The sequence below is a fragment of the Fusarium poae genome, chromosome 1 (assembly GCF_019609905.1).
Source record: "Fusarium poae strain DAOMC 252244 chromosome 1, whole genome shotgun sequence".
Lineage (NCBI taxonomy): Eukaryota > Fungi > Ascomycota > Sordariomycetes > Hypocreales > Nectriaceae > Fusarium > Fusarium poae.
In genome coordinates, this window is record NC_058399.1 from 4,123,498 (window position 1) to 4,142,849 (window position 19,352).

At 49.5% G+C, this 19,352-nt stretch overlaps 4 protein-coding genes across 4 annotated transcripts; 3 read left to right on the forward strand and 1 right to left on the reverse strand.

Annotated features, from left to right (window-relative positions):
• Positions 1 to 29: 29 nt before the first annotated feature.
• Positions 30 to 2,623, forward strand: THS1 (threonyl-tRNA synthetase; the record flags this gene model as incomplete). The annotated part of the gene is made up of 7 exons (XM_044845947.1): positions 30 to 170; positions 247 to 328; positions 398 to 749; positions 808 to 1,075; positions 1,125 to 1,700; positions 1,750 to 2,413; positions 2,469 to 2,623. The coding sequence occupies 7 exons, from the start codon at positions 30 to 32 to the stop codon at positions 2,621 to 2,623; spliced, it is 2,238 nt and encodes a 745-aa protein (XP_044711863.1).
• Positions 2,624 to 7,677: 5,054 nt separating this feature from the next.
• Positions 7,678 to 10,173, forward strand: FPOAC1_001343 (uncharacterized protein; the record flags this gene model as incomplete). Its single annotated transcript, XM_044845948.1, has 2 exons — positions 7,678 to 8,955; positions 9,019 to 10,173. 2 exons carry the CDS (start codon positions 7,678 to 7,680, stop codon positions 10,171 to 10,173), a joined length of 2,433 nt encoding a protein of 810 aa, XP_044711864.1.
• A 1,612-nt stretch (positions 10,174 to 11,785) lies between these two features.
• Positions 11,786 to 13,695, reverse strand: FPOAC1_001344 (uncharacterized protein; the record flags this gene model as incomplete). The annotated part of the gene is made up of 2 exons (XM_044845949.1): positions 11,786 to 13,470; positions 13,533 to 13,695. 2 exons carry the CDS (start codon positions 13,693 to 13,695, stop codon positions 11,786 to 11,788), a joined length of 1,848 nt encoding a protein of 615 aa, XP_044711865.1.
• A 2,203-nt stretch (positions 13,696 to 15,898) lies between these two features.
• Positions 15,899 to 19,099, forward strand: FPOAC1_001345 (uncharacterized protein; the record flags this gene model as incomplete). The annotated part of the gene is made up of 2 exons (XM_044845950.1): positions 15,899 to 16,012; positions 16,067 to 19,099. 2 exons carry the CDS (start codon positions 15,899 to 15,901, stop codon positions 19,097 to 19,099), a joined length of 3,147 nt encoding a protein of 1,048 aa, XP_044711866.1.
• Positions 19,100 to 19,352: the final 253 nt, after the last annotated feature.

The window sequence follows — 19,352 nt, forward strand, 5'->3', positions numbered from 1 at the left end:
ATCTTTGACACCAGTGTGAAGATCTCAACATGTCGTCCGATCAAGCTGATGCCGCCAAGGCGGCCGAAGGTGCTACTGAGAAGAGCCTTCCTTCTCGCCCTGCTAAGCAGCCCAAGGACAAGCAGCCCAAGGACAAGTCTGTCAAGGGTGGAAAGTCTTCGGGCCTCGAGGTTTGTGCCCGTCCCTTGGTCGCGATGCAATGGCACTGTATCATGTCAATCCCAGAATTCCTAACGCTTCTTGTAGATGGCTGAGCCTCCGCAATTCATTCAGCACCGCCTTGATATTTTTGACAAGATCAAGGCGCGCCAGGACGCCGAAATCGCTGGTGCGTGATGCAATCCTCCCCGTACTGGCAACCCTCCAACCGGATCGAATCGACTAACAAGATAAACAGCAAAGCCCCGCGAGGACATCATCATATCACTCCCCAATGGAAAGGAGGAAAAGGGTACTTCATGGGAGACCACTCCCGGCGCCATTGCCAGGAACATCTCCAAGTCGCTTTTCGAGCGCACTGTCATCTCCAGAGTTGATGGTGAGCTGTGGGATCTGACTCGACCTCTCGAGAAGAGCTGCAAGGTTGAGTTTCTCGATTTCGACCACACCGAAGGAAAGAAAGTGTTCTGGCACTCTTCTGCCCATATCCTTGGAGAGGCCGCCGAGCGACGTTTCGGATGCTACCTCTGCAACGGTCCCCCCACTGAGGATCCTCCTGGATTCTACTATGACATGGCCAACATGGGAGAGTATGTTTTAAAAAGGGAATCTTCTTGATCTATGTGCATATGCTTATAAAATACTCAGGCAATCTGTTACTGAGGAGGACAAGAAGGCTCTCGAGCAACTATCCAACAGCATCGTCAAGCAGAAGCAGCCCTTTGAGCGTCTCGAGATGACCAAGGAAGAGCTTCTTGAGATGTTCGAGTACAGCGAGTACAAGAAGTACTTCATCCAACAGCGAGTCCCCGATGGCACCAAAAGTACTGTCTACCGATGTGGTCCCCTCATCGATCTGTGCAGAGGTCCCCACGTCCCCACCACCGGTAACATCAAGGCCTTTTCCGTTCTCAAGGTATGCAACCAGAAACACTGTGAGTTGGAATATAACTTACATACTATAGAACTCGGCAGCATACTGGCTTGGTGACAGCAAGAACGAGTCTGTGCAACGTATTGCTGGTGTCTCATTCCCCGACAAAAAGGCTCTCGAGGAGTACAAACACTTCCTCGCCGAGGCCGCCAAGCGCAACCACCGAAAGATTGGTCAAGACCAGAAGCTTTTCTTCTTCGATGAGGCATCTCCTGGATCTGCCTTCTTCCTTCCCCACGGCGTTCGCATTTATAATGCCTTGATGGACTTGATCAAGGGCGAATACCAAAAGCGAGATTTCGAAGAAGTGATGTCCCCCAACATGTACAAGGCTGATCTCTGGGTGACCTCAGGGCACTGGAACCACTACGAGGACGGCATGTTTACCTTCGAGGTTGAGAAAGAAAAGTTTGGTTTAAAACCCATGAACTGTCCTGGACACTGCAAGATCTTCGCCCACTCAGATGTCACATACAAGGATCTACCCTGGAGGATGGCTGATTTCGGTACCTTGCACCGAAACGAGTTCTCTGGTGCTCTGTCTGGTCTGACCCGAGTCCGTCGTTTCCAACAGGACGATGCTCACATTTTCTGTACTGTGGACCAGGTAAGACGTTCGAAACTGGCCGTACCTGAGTTCTACTGACACATTATAGATCCGAGAGGAAATCGAGTCTGCTTTCGACTTCTTGAGCAGCGTTTATGGAATTTTCGGCTTCACATTCAAGCTCAAGCTTTCCACTCGACCCGAAAAGTACGTTGGTGATATTGCCACCTGGGATGCGGCCGAGAAGAAACTCGAGGAGGCACTCGAGTCCTTTGCTGAGAAGACCGGCGCTAAGTGGGAATTCAACCCCGGTGATGGCGCTTTCTACGGCCCTAAGATTGATATCGCTTTGTTCGATGCCTTGAAGCGTGAGCACCAGTGCGGTACCATGCAACTTGACTTCAACCTGCCTCGACGATTCAAGCTGAGATACGTCGCCAACAAGGGAGAGACTGGTGTTTCCGATGGAAGTAACCCCGAGGAAGAGCTACCTGCTGGATACGCTCGTCCTGTTATGATTCACCGAGCCGTGCTGGGCAGTTTCGAGCGCATGTTTGGTATTCTCACTGAGCACTTTGGTGGAAAGTGGCCTTTCTGGCTCAGCCCCCGACAGGTCTTGGTTGTGCCTGTTATGCCTGCTGCCAACGATTACGCCCAGGAGGTCCGGAAGATTTTCAAGGCCAAGGGATTGTACAGTGACGTCGATTTAAGCAGCAACACATTCCAGAAGAAGATCCGTACAGGACAATTGGAACAGTACAACTTCATTTTCGGTACGTCTACAAGGGCACCCATTTTTGATAACAAGATGCTAATCAAATTACACAGTCGTTGGTGCTGAGGAGAAGGCGTCGCGCACCCTAAACATCCGCAACCGAGACGATCAAAGCACTCAAGCCAAGGGCGAATTAGTTGCCATTGATGAGGCTCTTGAGAAGTTGGTGCAGCTCAAGGATACTCGGGGTCTTGTGAACAAGCTGTAAACAGGTGTGACGGGTTTGAAAGCACAAGGATGGCGTGTAGGAGGGTGAGGTTAAAAGCAGAGGTGATATGAATTTACAATGAAATGAGACATGCCAGGACAAGTGACGTGCGCGGGAATCAGCATCGTCGTGTGGAATCTATGCGGAAGAAGTAGCGGTCAATAAAAGAAAGAAAAGCTCATGAAAGACACAGATGACCGTCGACGACTGGCGCCTGAGTTGTGAGATTGGCTCAAGCTAGAGGATGGGGCTGAACATGACAAGGCAGATGGGAGGCATCAAGAGCGGCAGCATGCATAGATGATGCCGGCCCGGCAAAGGACTCGGCATGGTCAATCGGGGGTTGAAGACAACAGGATAAAGGCTATTTTCCCGCACCGTGGTTGTCAATACTGTATCCAAGCCGAGACAGATCACAAATGTCAGATCAACATTAGGCTATGCGAGCCGAAGATCCACGGTGACAACAATTCCAGCCTCGAGACAAGAAGAGAAAACAAGGCGAGAGAAGTGAAGAACGATCAATCAAAGATCGAGGTTTGAAGGCTGAGTAGCCCCTGGTTCAAGTCGCGGCGCTTCATTGTCTTTTTGTGTAACGTGGGAGCTGAAAGTTGATGAGAAATACAGACACGAGACCCTAAGAAGCTGGTTCTCGGTGTGTAGATTGAACGCGGGATTCCTTGGCTATGGATGGGCACGGGATGAGACGAAATGAACTGCCAGACGTTGCTTTTTCTTCTTCTTCACCTCGCGATTTGACAAATAGAAACATCCGGATAATATACCCAAGTTTCATGTTGTAGGAGATAAACTTGCTTACTTAAAGGCACGATTTTATGACACATTAACTTGCAGTCAAGGACTCATTGGGTAATTGGATTGTGATACGTCGAGCTTGCGTTTCCTCATTCTTGTCACAGTGAACAAGAAATCATGGAATGTGTTTGGCTTTGTTTGCTTATACTAGATAGATACGTAGACCAAGCCTCGAGAAAAGTGACAGAAGGTTTCTGTTGTCAAGTGGAGGCCAACCTCCGTCCTATTCGCCAGGGGGAAATGACGCTCGAGATGATGTATCATTTGTGATGGAAAAAGCAAAGAGGATATCCGCGGAGCCGGTGAAAGGAAAGGAGAAGAAAAAAGAAAGGTCGTGTGGACTAAAATACGAAGAAGCAGAAAAAAGGCCCATTCACTGTTGAATCAAGGGAGGAGAGGAGAACAGGCGGCGCGCACCTAAACCGAACCACGGGATAGGTTTGTGATGTATCAACTTTACACGCCAGCCAGCCAGCCATCCAGTAACTTGAAGGCATCAGCACGCAATTGAGCGAAGTATAGCCGGAGGATGGACGAGACTGGAGAGAGGAAAGGGGAATCAAGCAGGGTGGACAATTGTTGTTGATTATGACAACAGAAGAAGCTCAAATCGTGAACTGACTGGCCGAGTTGATGAGTGTGGGCTTGCTTGTTGGTGATAGATCATTGATAGTGGGGGTCAAGAGACATTTCTATAGCACAATACATAGTCCCTTGCTCCGATTACATGCAAGTTGCAGTGATCAACACGAGTCATTCTTTTTTTCTTTCTTTTCTAGTATTGACTGAAGTTGAGAAAAAATGATTGCAAGTATCCATTCTCAGCGACACTTGAGCTGCATTCAAAATCACGAGAGGTTAAATGCTACCCACCCACAGAGACGATTACCTTGTCGGTCAGCTCAGGCTAGATCAGATCCCGCTTGCAACTGCACAGCACAGTATCCGTAATTTGCTCTGTTTTTGCTCTGCCCTAGGTCCTAGAGGAGTCACGTCGTCTTGGTGCTACGTCAAGCATTTCTTTTCCACTTACCGCTGCGATCCAGGTTCGTGGGATTGCAGTGGTACATCCTGTGGGGGTGCGGGCTTCTGTAGTTTGGTGGGTAGGACAAGAGATGAGACAAGACTAATAAAATGAGCTTGTCGACCGGTCAGACTGTGGGAGGTGAGTTTCTCATTACTTCCTGCAATACCCATTGGGGCAGTAAGGTAATCTGCAGGTAGTCTACCTAGTCAAGCATATTGCATCTCGTCAGGTCTGGTGACAACCTGATACCAAGACAAGGCAAATAAATGAGCAAGGTCAAGCCAAGACAAGTCAAAACAAGATAAGACAAGCCAACAGATGACGAGTAAAATCAAAACAAAGGTTATGAGAAAGAGGGTGCGGTTTCTTTCTGGTTTGAGACAAGCACAGCCAGGTTGGTATAAAGTAGAAGGCCTCATATTTTCTCCATGATAAGTGACCAAAGTCAAGACCGGTCAAGAAATAATTGCTGCACATTGTCTCAAACATGGAAGGTGGCCCGACACCTGTCATTCGTTACCTTGTAAGTGATTTTCGGTCTACCTATTGCGCAGTACCCAATGTATACACATGCATATTACCTACTAATCCAACATGGTTTATTGATGTGACGCGGGTTAGCTTGCCTCGTGGCAATAGACCAAGATTTCCCAAGATATCCTTTTCTTCTTTTTCTGCCCGGTGCTCCTGGCTGGTCACACAGAACACCGCAAGGGCTAACTATACCACAGCCACACACTGTTTCACAACTGCTGTGTAACAACATACATCTCAAAATGATCCAGGTTTGCGAAGGTAATATATCAGGCTGGGGTAACACAAGAAGCAGGCTGTGGTTTATACATACCTGTATAGTGTTGTGACACGACAGAACCGTGCCATCCATTTCAATTATCAATGATCAGCTGGGAAGGTAACGTAAGCAAGACTCTCGTGATGGGGATAATGAAGCATTTGGTTGGATCTGCAGGCCACTCGGTGTGGACAACTGTTGCAGATGCGTTGTCGTTTGTTACTATCACTGAAGAGATGACCTTTTGCTCCTCCTATTATATCTGACGACTATGCTTAGATAGACATTGTTTGAGAGGTATGTGAGTAGTAGTACCAAACAAGACATTCAAAGTCAAGATTGGTTGACCAATGTTTATTATCTGGAGGGTCAAAAGAATGGTATGTCCTGCTTCATACTGACCGAGGTCCCTGTATGCAGCAGGTCTGTCTGCATGCATATCTCAATCGGGAATCTCATTGCTAGGATCTCGGGCGGACAGGCGGGGAGAACATGACCAGGTCAAACCTGTCCACCATGTAAAGAATGAATGGATACGGGTAACTATTCCATGCATGATGCATCCATGGTATGCCGCTATTTGGTAGGCTACGTAGGGCATTTCACATAGGTAGGTACATACCTACGGCTACCCTTGGTACCCATAATTGCATGCATAAGTAGGCAGGCAGATAGGCTATACCTCTAACAAAGACAGGGGTTTCGGAGTTGAGGAAGTTGGCCTAGGACGTTGTTGAAAATCAACAGGATCTCATTACCTTCCATGGTAGATTTATGAGAGAGGTAGTAGATAGCAGGTACCTACCTACTAAGGTAGGTCTCCTCTGATCTGGTGCCGCGCGCCAACCCGCTCACCCGCTCCCGCCGTTCAGATCGAGCCCGTCACTAGCGTCCGTGTAGGGGGGATGAAAAATGGAAGGCACACAACCTTTGTTCCTGTCTGTCTTTGTAACAAAGGATGGCTACCTCCTAGGTATCGACGGAGTCGAGTCAGTTATTGTTATAGGCATAGTGCATTGTCCAAGTATTGTATTGAAACTCGAAGCAGAATAAAAAGGAATTCTCTATATACCGACAGAAACACTTAGTACCGGTTGCCGAAATCCAAAGCTACCACCTACCTAACGCTACCTCCGTTACTTTGTGCTTTCCTAGGTATTCACCCTGGTCTTCTTTTAGAACCCAGCCCACGTCCATGGGTCCTTCCTTTCCACTTTGTACGCAGTAACTCTCCACTTGCTTGATTACCGCTTCACACGTTCCATGCTCACCCCTTGGTGGCCTTCATTCCCGTCATCACAGCGAAGAAAGAGGGGGCGCTGTCAGCTTTAACTGCCTACTAAGGTAGTTAGGTTAGTACTATACCTTAGTAGTCTATGCCCGGATGCTTGATCCGTCAAGTACCTAAGCAGGTCCTAAAGGCTGAAACAACTTACTTAGGTCCATAGGCATTTCAAGTACAGTACTCTACTTCATTGAGAGTAACGAACTGTCTGACTGTGGCTGGCTCAGTTCAGGTAGCCGCGGCGATTCCCGGAGTTGATCACTCCGTACCTAGATGCGGGTAGCCTTTTTAGGTGTCTCTTTCTTGTGGCTACCGTGGGCTAGCTCAACTTATTAGTTCACCCTCTGACTTTAGTAGGCCCACGCGCTGTCGACTTTCATCATCTATCATGTCGACCTTGAGTTTCTCATATTCGACAAACTATACCACATTTCCTTTGGTTCCCCTCGTTCGCTCACCACGCCCAAAACATCACATCGCATGATTTTGGCACTTTCAGCTCGACTCTCGACTCTGCTTTGCCGCACTCTAAACCGACCCTTGCCTCAGACCTTCTCGTCATTCCTATAATACCACATGTGCCCTATCCCGCGCACCCTTGCTGCCATTACGTCTGGATATACCGTGTCGTATGAATACTCGGCATATCAGTTGACCACAACCAACAAGCAAAGTACATAACGTCCAAAACACCCCAGCATTGCACAATACATGCGCATCCATTGACACGATACCCGCTCCTTGGCCTCATCCACCAACTGTTGACGCCAACGACAGACTGCTTGACGCGCTATCTTGTCTAGTCTAATTCACTGCAGCCCACCACGATCTGCAGCCCAGCACTGTCGCCGCTCTAGCCTGGAGCACCACCCCCTCCCTCCATCCTCCATCATCTTCGGATCAGAGACAATTGTCTCGCTATTAAAAAGCAACAACTGCCAATCTGCCTAGACCGCCAACACGCTTCTAGCACGCGAGCGAATCCAAGCCTCTCTGGCCTTTTCAGCCCCCTCTTTTGACCTTGACTATACTATATGCAGAAGCCTTCTGTCACTCGTTGAAGGGCCATACTGTTGTAGAAAAACTCCGGCTTTCCCCTACATTTTGGCCCCGAGCTGATCCTTGGTCTCACGATGCGCCGAGCAGTTCTCAACAAGTCCAAGAACCGATCACTCGACATACCTCCACCAGTCGTGGATTCGACATCACCAATTGCTGATTCGTCTGTGAATGTTGTCGAGGCTCTTCGGTGGGATGAGACCTTCCAGCCTGATCATCACCAATTTGTCAATACTGTAGCTATTGACGACGACGCCCACGACATCAAGGCATGTCCACAGCCTCACGGCAGCCAGTCCCAGTACAATCACATTACCTACTCCAATCCCGATCAGTCCTATGCCGTTCCGGAGCCCGTGATCGATTCGCACATGACGGATGCGCTCCCCGCCGAAGTCGACGCCGTCTCCGCTATCGCCACCACTACGGCTTGTTTCGCTGTAGGAACCGCTGATTCTACAGGTTTAACCACATCTGGGTTCATCCATCAAAACAACTACAGTCAATACACCTCGAATACATATGCCCATGTCTACAACTCCGAATCAGAACCCCTCGAACCGGATTCTAATTCAGAGTCCGACTTAGATCAAGATCAAAATCAGCAGGAGGAAGACGACATTGACTTGGAAGTTTCTATCCATGCCCCCCAGCCAGAAGATCCTTGGACCTCTTCTACACATTTTGACTTGTTCCCCGGCTATATCACACATCACCATAATTTTGACTATGACCCTGAAATGAGCGACAGCGAAGGAGGAGCCCCCTTGAACGACGACACTTTCAGCGAACCTCAACATCAAACAGTCAATCAACATCCTCTTCCACAGGAGGGCAATGACGGGACGGTCCCCGTCACAACTCCATCCAATTACATCCTACAATCTCTCCTACCACCCTCTACCGTAGCTGATACCGATCTCATTATGGACGCCGTTCCACCACCAGCGCCATGGGACACCATGCCTGGTGATAACATGGCTGAGCCGCCTCAGGTTCAAGCCCCCGAACCAGCAAGTCCAATTGGGCTTCCCTTCATCAGCAATCCTAATCCGGCTATGTTTGGATCCGAAAACTTGGGCCTGGTTGATTTTCTAAGGCACTGGGCATATCAGGCCCGATTTGCTTCATCGTCACTTGCACCACGACTGAACGCACCCTGCCCAGAAGATATCCGCCGTCAAGCACAGGAAACCCCTCGTGAGATCCGGTACGATGACCTTCTTGGTGATCGATGTGATATGCAGGGCTTGGACTGGGACTCCATGAATACCACTCGAAGGTATGCGCGCCAGAGACGCGATGACACTTTCAAGAATTACGTCAACAAGGACGGCTCGGATAGATGGAGTGTGAGTAACTACTTCCCTGGGTTTGTTTCTTCTTTGAGGTTTAACTGCTGACCTAAATTCCAGCCTCACATGGTTGACGTTGACATCCCATCTTCTGAGAGTTTCATGAGATTCAAGAGATACATCGTTCGCCGGGATGTCTACCTGGCTCATTTTCAGCTTCGTAGTGTCTTAGCTTGTCCATCGACGTCACAAGTCTACTACCCCCGTAGCGAAGGAGTTACCCGTATCAATCTCGCTTCAGGGCAAACTGAAGTTGCACTTCACAACAATCATATGACTGGTCTTGGGACTCTTATCTCTACTCTCGACGCAAATCACGGCGCCATATTCGCAGGAACCTTTAACGGCGAGTACTATCTCAAAAGCTTGGATTCCAACGATAAAAAGGACTACTCCGAAGGCACTATCACTGAACACCTAGGAGGTATCACCAATCACGTTCAGGTTTACAAGCCTCGGCAGTCCTCCGGGCCCGTCGCTGCCATCTCTAGCAACGATCATGGGTTTCGCCTTATGGACCTCAATACACAGCAATTCGTGATGCAGAGTAGGTATCGATTTCCGCTCAACTGCTCACGTATCTCCCCTGATGGTCGACTGAGAGTCATGGTTGGAGACGACTTCAAAGTTCTCATCACCGATGCCATTACCGGTGAGATTCAGCAAGAATTGACCGGGCATCGTGATTATGGCTTTTCTTGCGACTGGTCTGATGACGGCTGGACAGTAGCCACCGGTTTTCAGGACAAGGGTGTTAAGATTTGGGATGCTCGCCGCTGGTGTGATTCGAGGGGAGTAAGCACTCCCTTATGCACTATCCGGTCTGAGATGGCAGGAGTACGAAATCTGCGCTTCTCCCCAGTTGGAAGCGGAGAAAGAGTGCTCGTCGCTGCAGAAGAGGCCGACTATATCAACATCATCAACGCTCAAACATTTGGCAAGAAGCAAACTGTCGACATTTTTGGCGAGATCGGCGGCATTGCTTTCGCAAATGATGGACAAGACCTCAATGTGCTAGTGAGCGACAGAGATCGGGGTGGTCTCCTCCAGCTCGAACGATCTGGCCTCGGACCCGAGCCTTACTTCCGCAATTCCTGGCGCCGCTATCACGATCATGCAACAGATCAATGGCGTTATCGAAGCGACGAATATTCACATCTTGGTGAGCCCTGCCAACGCAGACAAATATCAACAGATGCTTTGCCTATCTTCTAAAACACTATATCTCTACCTTTTTTCTTGAGCCTAACGCCTCTGAACGTACGTTTCTGGCTTAGCCTTCCTATTATATCCACTCGACCTTGGTGGTCGGTCCCATTTATCTGGGGCGTTCTTTTTCTATCCGCATTATACCCCTTTTGTTATGACTTAATCCATCTGGCGTGCCGCTTATATATAGGCAACGATGGTTCACTCAAGGGGACAAGCAACATAGCCCCTCAGCTATAAAGCTGCTTATCATGCTACTATTGCAGGCTCTTGTCATGATTTCTATTCTGCAGAATGCAGGCCGATTATTCTTGAAGGTATTAGACACAAGTACGATGGCATCGGGCATCTGCCCTTTCTCTTGGGAGACATGTATTCATAGACTGGGCATTTAATTTAGTCTTGGGGTTGTTGCATGGCTGGTATGGAAAATTCAGGACTTGCGAACGAATTCGCAAATGTCATGTATGAACAGATTGCAGCACAACATGCTACAGTTTGGAGATTTCAATAGAAGTGTTGAATACAGATCAATAATACCATCAGTTACACAGGCTCGCCGTTCGAAGTCATGCTTCCGGAAATTTATGATGAGCATTATTTGACCTCTTGCCAATGCATACGTGCTGATACATTGGTAGATCGGTCAAGTCTCCTCACTCGTCTAGATCTGAGACATACACGAATTCGGGGAGAGACCCGGGCTATGGCTGGAAACTGATTACAAGCTCTGAGATATGAGAGTTTCACCGTCATTCCAAATCTGCCATTGCCCGTTGGTTCACTGCCTGGCCGATATAGCACGGCTTTTGTCCGTTCCTCTTTGCTCCTATGAGTCATTGATCAAGATACCAGAGACAAAGTGACACATATCCACGATGAGCTATTATATCTGGTAATATGAAATCCACGCTACTCCCTCTTCTTGAACTCGGAGACACGTCGACTAGATAGCTCTGGGTGGCTTGAGGTTACGTACACACAGCTGATGCCCCGGTGTCTTGATGCTACCACGCATCTTGCATCATAAGAGACGAAACACTATTGATCCTCCCTCCAGATTGTTGTCAGTCTGGGTTTGTATATCAGCTGACATTGCAAGAGTTACATTAGGATCAGTACACGCATTCAATCTGCATCAAAGTAGATATACAAACATAACGATCAGGCAGAAGTACATAAATGCAATAGCAACAGATTAAAGATTTATAAGGTAAAGCCTAATGATTGCCGGCTATATTGTGCATTGCAAGTAGAGAATGGCTTTCTTGAGGGGGTGAGGGTAAGCTTTCCGCTTCGCTCAAAAGCCTCAGGGACGCGTATATCGTCAATAGTAGCCAACGCAAAATAGTGGCAGAACAACAAAAGCCCACAGATCCAAGTAAAGAATGAATCAAATGTAGAATTCATCAGGAAATGGACCTTCTTGGAGGTCTCAGATAAAACGTGTCACTGGATAATGAAGGGGAGCGGAAGAATAGCAAGTTGAGAAGTAAATGGCCTGGCGGCGTCGGTCATGAATTAATTATATACAACATTCCAACATGTTCCAAAAGTTGAATCGTACAAAGGACGCTTGAGTGTGCCATATTCAAAACTAGAGATCCTCCAGAAGGGCTTAGTAACCGCCAATGAAGGAAGACTTGCAACCCCAGCTTCGCTCACAGTTGCAGTCACCGGGCTCCTTCCAGAGATCGTCCTCATAGGAGAAGAAAACAGTCTTGTCACCACAGGTCTTGCGGATGGACTTGATAGCCTCGGCCTGTTCCTTCTTACCGGGGCAAGCAGAGCCGTTGCACTCGCCAGCAGAAGGCCAGCCGCACTCCAGGTTGATGACATCGTTACCCTTGCAGATTTCGCTGAGGAGGTCAAGCTGACCCTGGACAAACTCACCAGCGCTCTCGGGAGTAACCTCAGAGTTGAAGTAGGGGTGGATGTTAGCACCGGTGACATCGACAACGCCGCAAATGGCTCCCTTGACGTCCTCTCGCTGCCAGATGTTGAGGGTCTCAGCGATGGTGTAAGGACCAGTGTAACCGGAACACTTCTCCTTGACGACAGAGATCAGCTCGGCGAGCTCATCAGGAGAGCAGAAGTTGTTCATGATAGCCTCGTTACCAACGGTGAAGAGCTTGACCTGATCCCACTGAGCCCACTTGGCGAGAGCGTCTACCTGCTCCTTGATCTCGGGGGTCTCGTAAGTGCAGCCAGAGGCCTTGACAAAGACGCCGACGATCATCTCAATGCCGTACTTCTTGCAAGCAGGGGCAACGGTCTCGAGAGTGTCACAGTCGGTAGAGTAGGAGCGGATGATCTGGAAACCAGCATCCTTGAGGGCAGCAATATCCTTGTCAACCTGGTCGCCAGACTTGCACTTGCCGGTGGAAGACTCGTAAGGAGTGTAGGTGATACCGTAGTGATCGTTTCCACCCTTCAGGTTACCAGGGTTGGAGGGCTTCTTGGGGGTCTCGGGCTTAGGCTTGGGCTTAGGGGCCTCGGACGGCTTCTCGACAGCGGGCTCGGTGTAGGCGGGAGTCTCCGGGGCAGAGTAAACAGGCTTCTCGGGCTTGGGAACCTCAGGAATAATGCTGGGAAGATCGTACACGGGAGCGGTGGGCTTCTCCTCCTGAGTGGTCTCGGGCTGAGGCTTAGGGGCCTCGTAGACTGGCTTGGTCTCTTTGGGAGGCTGAGGCTTAGGGGCCTCAGGAACCTGGGTGGTGGCAGGAACACCGGACTGAGAGTAGGGGCAGACGTAGACGAAGTCGGTCTCAGTAACGGTGACGACCTGCTCGGGAGCAGTGTAGGTTCCAGGGACGTAGCTGGTAGGGACCGGGTAGACGATAACGGTCTCCTCCTCGCAGGTCTTGGTGATGGGAGCAATGGTGTAGGTGCCAGCAGAGGGGCAGACGTAGGTGGTAGTCTCGATAACACTGGTAACGACGCCGTCGTGCTCGGTCTCCTTGGCGTAGGGACAGGTGACGGTGGTAGCAGTCTCGACAATGGTGGTGACACCTCCCATGGTGTGAGTTCCAGCAGGAACCTTGGTAGTCTCGCCAACGCAAACGGTGGTAGACTCGGTCACAGTCATAGTAGTGGCAGGGAAGGTGTAAGTGCCGGGAGTAGGGCACTTGTACTCCTGAGGGGTCGGGATGGGGACAACGACCTTGGTGGTGGTGGGAGCAGCAGGCTCGGGAGCCTCGTAGGTTGGAACCTCATAAGCAGTGGTGGGCTTGGGCTTAGCAGCCTCATGAGTAGTGACGGCTTGCGCAGTGGGCTTGGGAGGCGAAGGGGGGTTGGGAACAACTGTATCAGTCAGTCAGTACCTAGTTGCGCAATAGAACAGCAGCCCGTCAAGGAGAACTTACGAGTAGGCTCGCCATAGTAAGTGGTCCAGATGGTGGTGCAGCTGGGAACGCAGACCTCTCCACCACGACGGAACATCTCATGAGCACGTCGATGGTGAGGGTAAGCAGCTTGGGCCCCAGTGGCCATGGCCGCAACGGCAGCGGCAGCAATTCCTCCCTTCATTGTGAAGACGAGGATGGATATTCAAAAACTTAAAACAGGTTGGATTGTAGTTGGTAAAGGAAACGAATGCCCGCTGAAAGAGTGAAGCGGTAATGAGGATATACGGAAACGAAGGGACACGAAAGCGAAGATTAACAAGGTGCTCTCTAGATTCGCGAAGGATAGAACCGTGAGGAGAAGGAAAAGCAGAAGGAAAGAGCAGGAAAAGAGCGGCGTATTAAATGAAGATCATTCATGGGCATGTCAATATTCCCTCTACCTGCGACCTGGTCTGCTGGGCCTTGGCTGCAGCGCCCAGAGGGCCATCGCATTAACACAAGATGACCTAACCGAGAAAAGTGGTTTTGATGGTACCTGAGACGATGCAAGATATCGGCGCCAAACGCCAAAAACTCAGGTACCCGTCCACCCCTGGCCAGGTGCCCTGTGGACTGCGATGCCCTGTGCCTCATGAAATTAGCTGGGGTCATGAGTTGCCCAGTCCCGAAACTGGACAACCGTTGGTGCAATGCCGAACATCATTGCCATGACAGTTCAAGAACCCCCAGTATCTGACCGGGGTTTCTGGACGAAAAGGAGAACGGTGTGGAGCACGGGGCACGATGTAATCTCGTGGTTTCGACCGGCTCCGGGGTTTCTCGATGCCATGTCTGCTCTGTCAAATAAGGCCGTTGTCTTGATGATAGCTTGATGGGCCTAGACCAATCAGCCGATGGTTGAGGTTACCTTTGCTGAAGGGACTTGTCACGAAGCGACATTATCTCAAGAACGAGGCTCCTTTGCCCGCTGGTTGGTCACTTGATTTGCAACCAGGGGATTCGGGATGAACAAACCTCGATAAATAATAAACTGGCGATGGATACATATGGATATCCTAAAATATCTTTGCCCGCCTAGTCTGGTGTCTCCTTTTGCTGCCTCGCTCGCTCGGTCTGTCGAGTGCCGTTTTGACCTTGCAAGTTGTATGGAAAGTTCCATTTATATAATGATCCTCATATAAATCGTCTCTTTGGGGTTTCACAGTCCCTGGGAATCAGTCGGCTCGTCGGTCGAGTGGGGTTATGATATTGTTCCTGCATCTGTCAGTGTCCTAATGGTCCCCTCAATTTACCTTAGCGGGGGTGGCTTCGTGGTTAGGGAATTCCATCCAGGGGTTCTCAGTGACGTGCAGCGACTTTTGCCCACCAGTTTTGGCCAAATTAGCGGGCTATAACATAACATCCATATTATCATGTCAGGTCAGTTGGGTTCGCAAGCCACCCCCAAGAAGCACAAGGCACAATCTGCAGCATCCATTGTCTTTTGTCATTTGCGGGGAATTAACTCGATGATTGAACCGGTAAAGCTGGGGACCAAAGCTTGTTGGTCCGGTCTAGTCTTTTGCGCTGGTCGAAACAGCTAGACCCAGACCTAATATCGCGCGGTATGATAACATGATCCTTGGATCCCAAGCTCAGATTGCGTTTCGTATTTATCGTCGCATCGCGTAGTATTTCCGACTTGCCAGAACAGAAGCCATGGAACTTTGGCAGCTTCTCTCAAAACTGCTGCAACCAAAAGGCCGAGACCATTGCATTAACCGAAAGATGTTTTCATGCCCTGGCCTCCTAACTCCTATGCTGCCCTGCCCTTTGTTGAAACTGTAAGCCAATAAGCAAGCAGCCTGGGGAGAGGGATTGTTGTGTCGATCCCATCGGAATCATCTTGTTGGCAAATGAAGAGAATCTCACGCGCCTCTTGGCTCTGAGCGGTCAGAGTACCTTTCCAATTTGAGAAGGTCTTGAATCGAGGCCTCTCCTCAAAAAGGGACTACTCGCCGATAGCTAACTTGGGGCTAAAATCGGTTGTCAACTTGATCAAGATGGCTAATAACCAGCACCCCCTTTTGCTGTTGCTGTTGCTGTTGTTAAACTGCATCAACATATGGGTCATAAAGGTTGCGTGAATTAGTCACGATAATTGTATTGAGTAATTATCTTGAATTCCATTCAATATGGCACCGAGATGTATTGGTCGCTCTGAATAAGAATGTATGATTGATTGACTTCAATTTAAGTGGAAAGAGTCATGTCATGTGACATCGCGACCATGGAAATCGCCAACACGCAAAGGCAAATTTTTCAGCCTCGCGCCGGCGTCAAAAAAAATTGAAGAAAGTGTCTTTCTTTGAAGGCCTTGATAAAATACGCCAAAGAAGGAAAAAATGTTGAGATCGTCAAGCCGATCCTATGTTTGCTGGAAGTGTGTTTCGCACAGCCGCAACGGCTTGCGATCCTCGCTTCCATCGTCTGTGCAATCTCTGAACAGAAGACATCAAGTTTGTTACCCTGAATACTACTCCAAATGTGCCATTCTCTAACTATGATATCAGCACTCTACTGTTTCTCCTGATGCGGGACATCGTCAAAGTGCATATGGACAATCACACATTCCTACTTCTCTGCCTCAACCTTCGGCCTCTATAGACAAGAGGCCGATCCGAGAAAGATTACGAGAATGGACTGTCACCAATGATCCTGAGAGAGAGGTAACTCATATTATTCCAGATATTTCATTCTGGTCACACGTAACCAACAGTGTCACTCGCCCTCAATCTACTGGCTCCTCTGAGTTGGACAACTTCAAGGCTGAATCAGTAGGCATGGTCGATGGCGTCGAGGCTATCGCCGCGGATGAAGCTGAAGTTTCCATTGTTGGACACAAGAGCCAGACACCCGGTGATCTTGTTGAAATGAAACAACCCGGCTCTCGAACACCTCTGTTCGGTATTTACTTGGGGTACTTCGGCAACAGGCACCATTTCTACACGAATTCTGGCCGATGGGTCATCAGCTTGGGCTTCGCTGCCATATTTTCGGTTTCCAATTTTGTCCCCGTCAGCCATCTAAAACCGGTTCTAGACTTGATCCCCACGAATGCCACTGCGGACCAGTACGAAGAATTGCGCAATCAAGAAAAAGGTCCTGGCCGAGATGTTGGCGCTCATCTGATTGCAAAAATGAAGGAGTTCATCTTGGAGGCAGACCGGGCCTACCAAACAAGTCTCAACAGTCTGGACAGGGCCAGATCTCTAGTCTCGGATGGGAAGAGAACCAAGTATCTCAGCTTGTTTGAGATGGCCGACTTGCTGCTCCCTCAAAGTCTCAAGCAGGGCAAACATTTCCCCCCTCCTGCGTTGTACGCTGTCCATACAGCTCTATTGCGTAACGATTTTATCTTCCGGCCAGTAAGCCCATCGCCCGACTGTCATAGGAAAGATCACCTTTTCGAAATCTTTCCGTATCAGGACTTCATGATGATCAACCGTGTGGCCCTCATGGTCCGAGAATACATTCACCTAATGGGAAGGACGGGGGGCAAAATGTCAACAGAAGAGCTGGCCGGCACGGCTTTTGGTACGTTTATTCTGAGAGCACGGGAAATTGTCCTTGCCAATCGAGAAAAGCGCGCGTGGACAGCGCACGGAATCCTTGCTCCCACTTCAGGGGTTACTATCCGAACTACAGACTGGTCAAGGAAGCACGCCGAGTTTATTCGTTTTCTAGAATGGTGGGCTAGCTATCATCTGTTTGAGGACTCTTCGCACTTTCACGCTGATGGCTCTCTTCTGCTTCGGGCCCTAGACCTGTACGAAGGTGTCAGGCTTGATCAGAGTTGCGCCTGGACATTCCTACAGGAACTGGGTATAATCTCCCCATGGGAGATTCCCTCTCGATACAAAGTCCGTTTTCCAGAAGTCAAGATTCAGAGTGGAGGTGGCCTCATCCGAGAAACGCCAACCAGTCTCGAAGATTCAATTCGACCGGATATTGCGGAGGGCGCAAGAAGAGAGTGGACTGATGACACGATTTTCTGTATTGATGCTCCTTCGACAATTCTTATCGACGATGGTATCTCTTTAGAACGCACCGAGAAGCCTGACGAGTACTGGCTTCACATTCATACAGCCGACCCAGCATCAGGAATCAAACCAAATTCCGAATTGGGCCAGTTCTTGGAGCTGATCCCCGAGAACATATATCTTCCTGGTCATTTCCAAGCTATGCTTCCCCAAGAGATCGGCATCGATAATTCAGGAGACTACAAGTCTGAGAGTTTGGTCGATCAGTATTCTCTAGCCAAAGGCAGGCCTGCTCTCACTTTCAGCGCAAAGGTAAACGAGAACGGAGATTTGCTTGATTACAAGATCGAGCCAGGCATCGTCCACAACGTCAAATACTTGGATCCAGAGGATGTCAGCCAATTTTGCAACGATCCTCCACCGCCTGTCACGTCTGATCAAACTCTTGTTGTTGGTCAGCTCCCTGACAAAGCAGATGATCGACCAAATCGTCCCATGCTATCGGCCAAGGACTTAGACGATAAAAGCAAGGAAGATCTCCTCACATTGCATCGTCTTGCTGGGGCCATCAGAGAGAAACGTCTCCAGAAAGGAGCATGGCCAATTTTTATAGGGGGCACTTCCGTCACCGTCAAAATCGGAGATGTGCCCCTGGAGCATGAGGAAGACACCGTAGTCTTGCCAGCCGACCCTTACATCAAGGTTAGCCACGACACGTTCAACGGTGCGTCTGTGGTAGGAAACACCATGGTACTCGCCGGTGAGATTGCTGCTCGATGGTGCAGCGATCGCAAAATTCCAGTTCCTTACCGACGAGACGCTCATTCAAAGAAAAACATGTCCAGACTACTTGATTATGCCACTAAGGAGCTGTATCCTCTTGTGTACAAGGGCATCTCACCATCGGCCGGGCAGCGTCAGGAACTATCTCGCATGACTGGCGGTGTTGAACTGTCTACAGAGCCAGGCCCATACTTCATGCTCGGCTTGGACATGTACACCAAGGCGACTTCCCCTCTACGCCGCTTCTCTGATCTCATTGTTCATTGGCAAATTCACGCAGCATTAGCACACGAACGCGAAATAAAGCGCAGTATAGACGCTGAGGTTGATGACCTCAATGATATCCTGCCCTTCACCAACGAGACACTCCCCAACACACTGTCTCTGCTACGTATGAGGGAAAAGATGGCCCGGACCGTATCTCGCGGTACCAAGGAGTGGATGCTGATGGCTCTTGTGCGTGCTTGGAAGTTTGAGAAGACAGCACCGAAGCAGCTAGGTTTCACAGTCGATGCCCGCTGGAAACAAGGTGCGTCTGGCAGAATCGATCTGTTCGACCTACCGGCCAACCTCACCATTGATGGCATCGATGGTCTCGTGCTCGTCAAGAACATCAAAGTGGGAGACAAGTTCGATGTTGAGCTGGCTGATGTCAATGTTCACTCTCGGCAGATCTTCGTCAAAGCGCTTAAGCACTATCCTAATCCCAATCCCAATCCCAATCCCGAAAGCCAGCCGGCACTGTCCCCGGATTCCCCGGACCCAACCCCGGCCTCGTGAGCTACGCCGCAGGGTCCTTCTCGAACAGTGGCTTTGTTGGGGTAGAAGGTTCCAGGCTTCACTGTCACCGCCTTGACGGCAACAGTATGTCTTGCGGGATCGTGAGCAAGATTGGCAGTGATTTTTGTCTCACTTGTTGCACTTTATCACATCCACTCTCAGATTCTATTTTCAATGGCTCACAGCATAATGCATCACAGCACTTGGTCGTTCACTGGCGTGGAGTCGCTCATTTCTCCCCCGCATTTTCGCA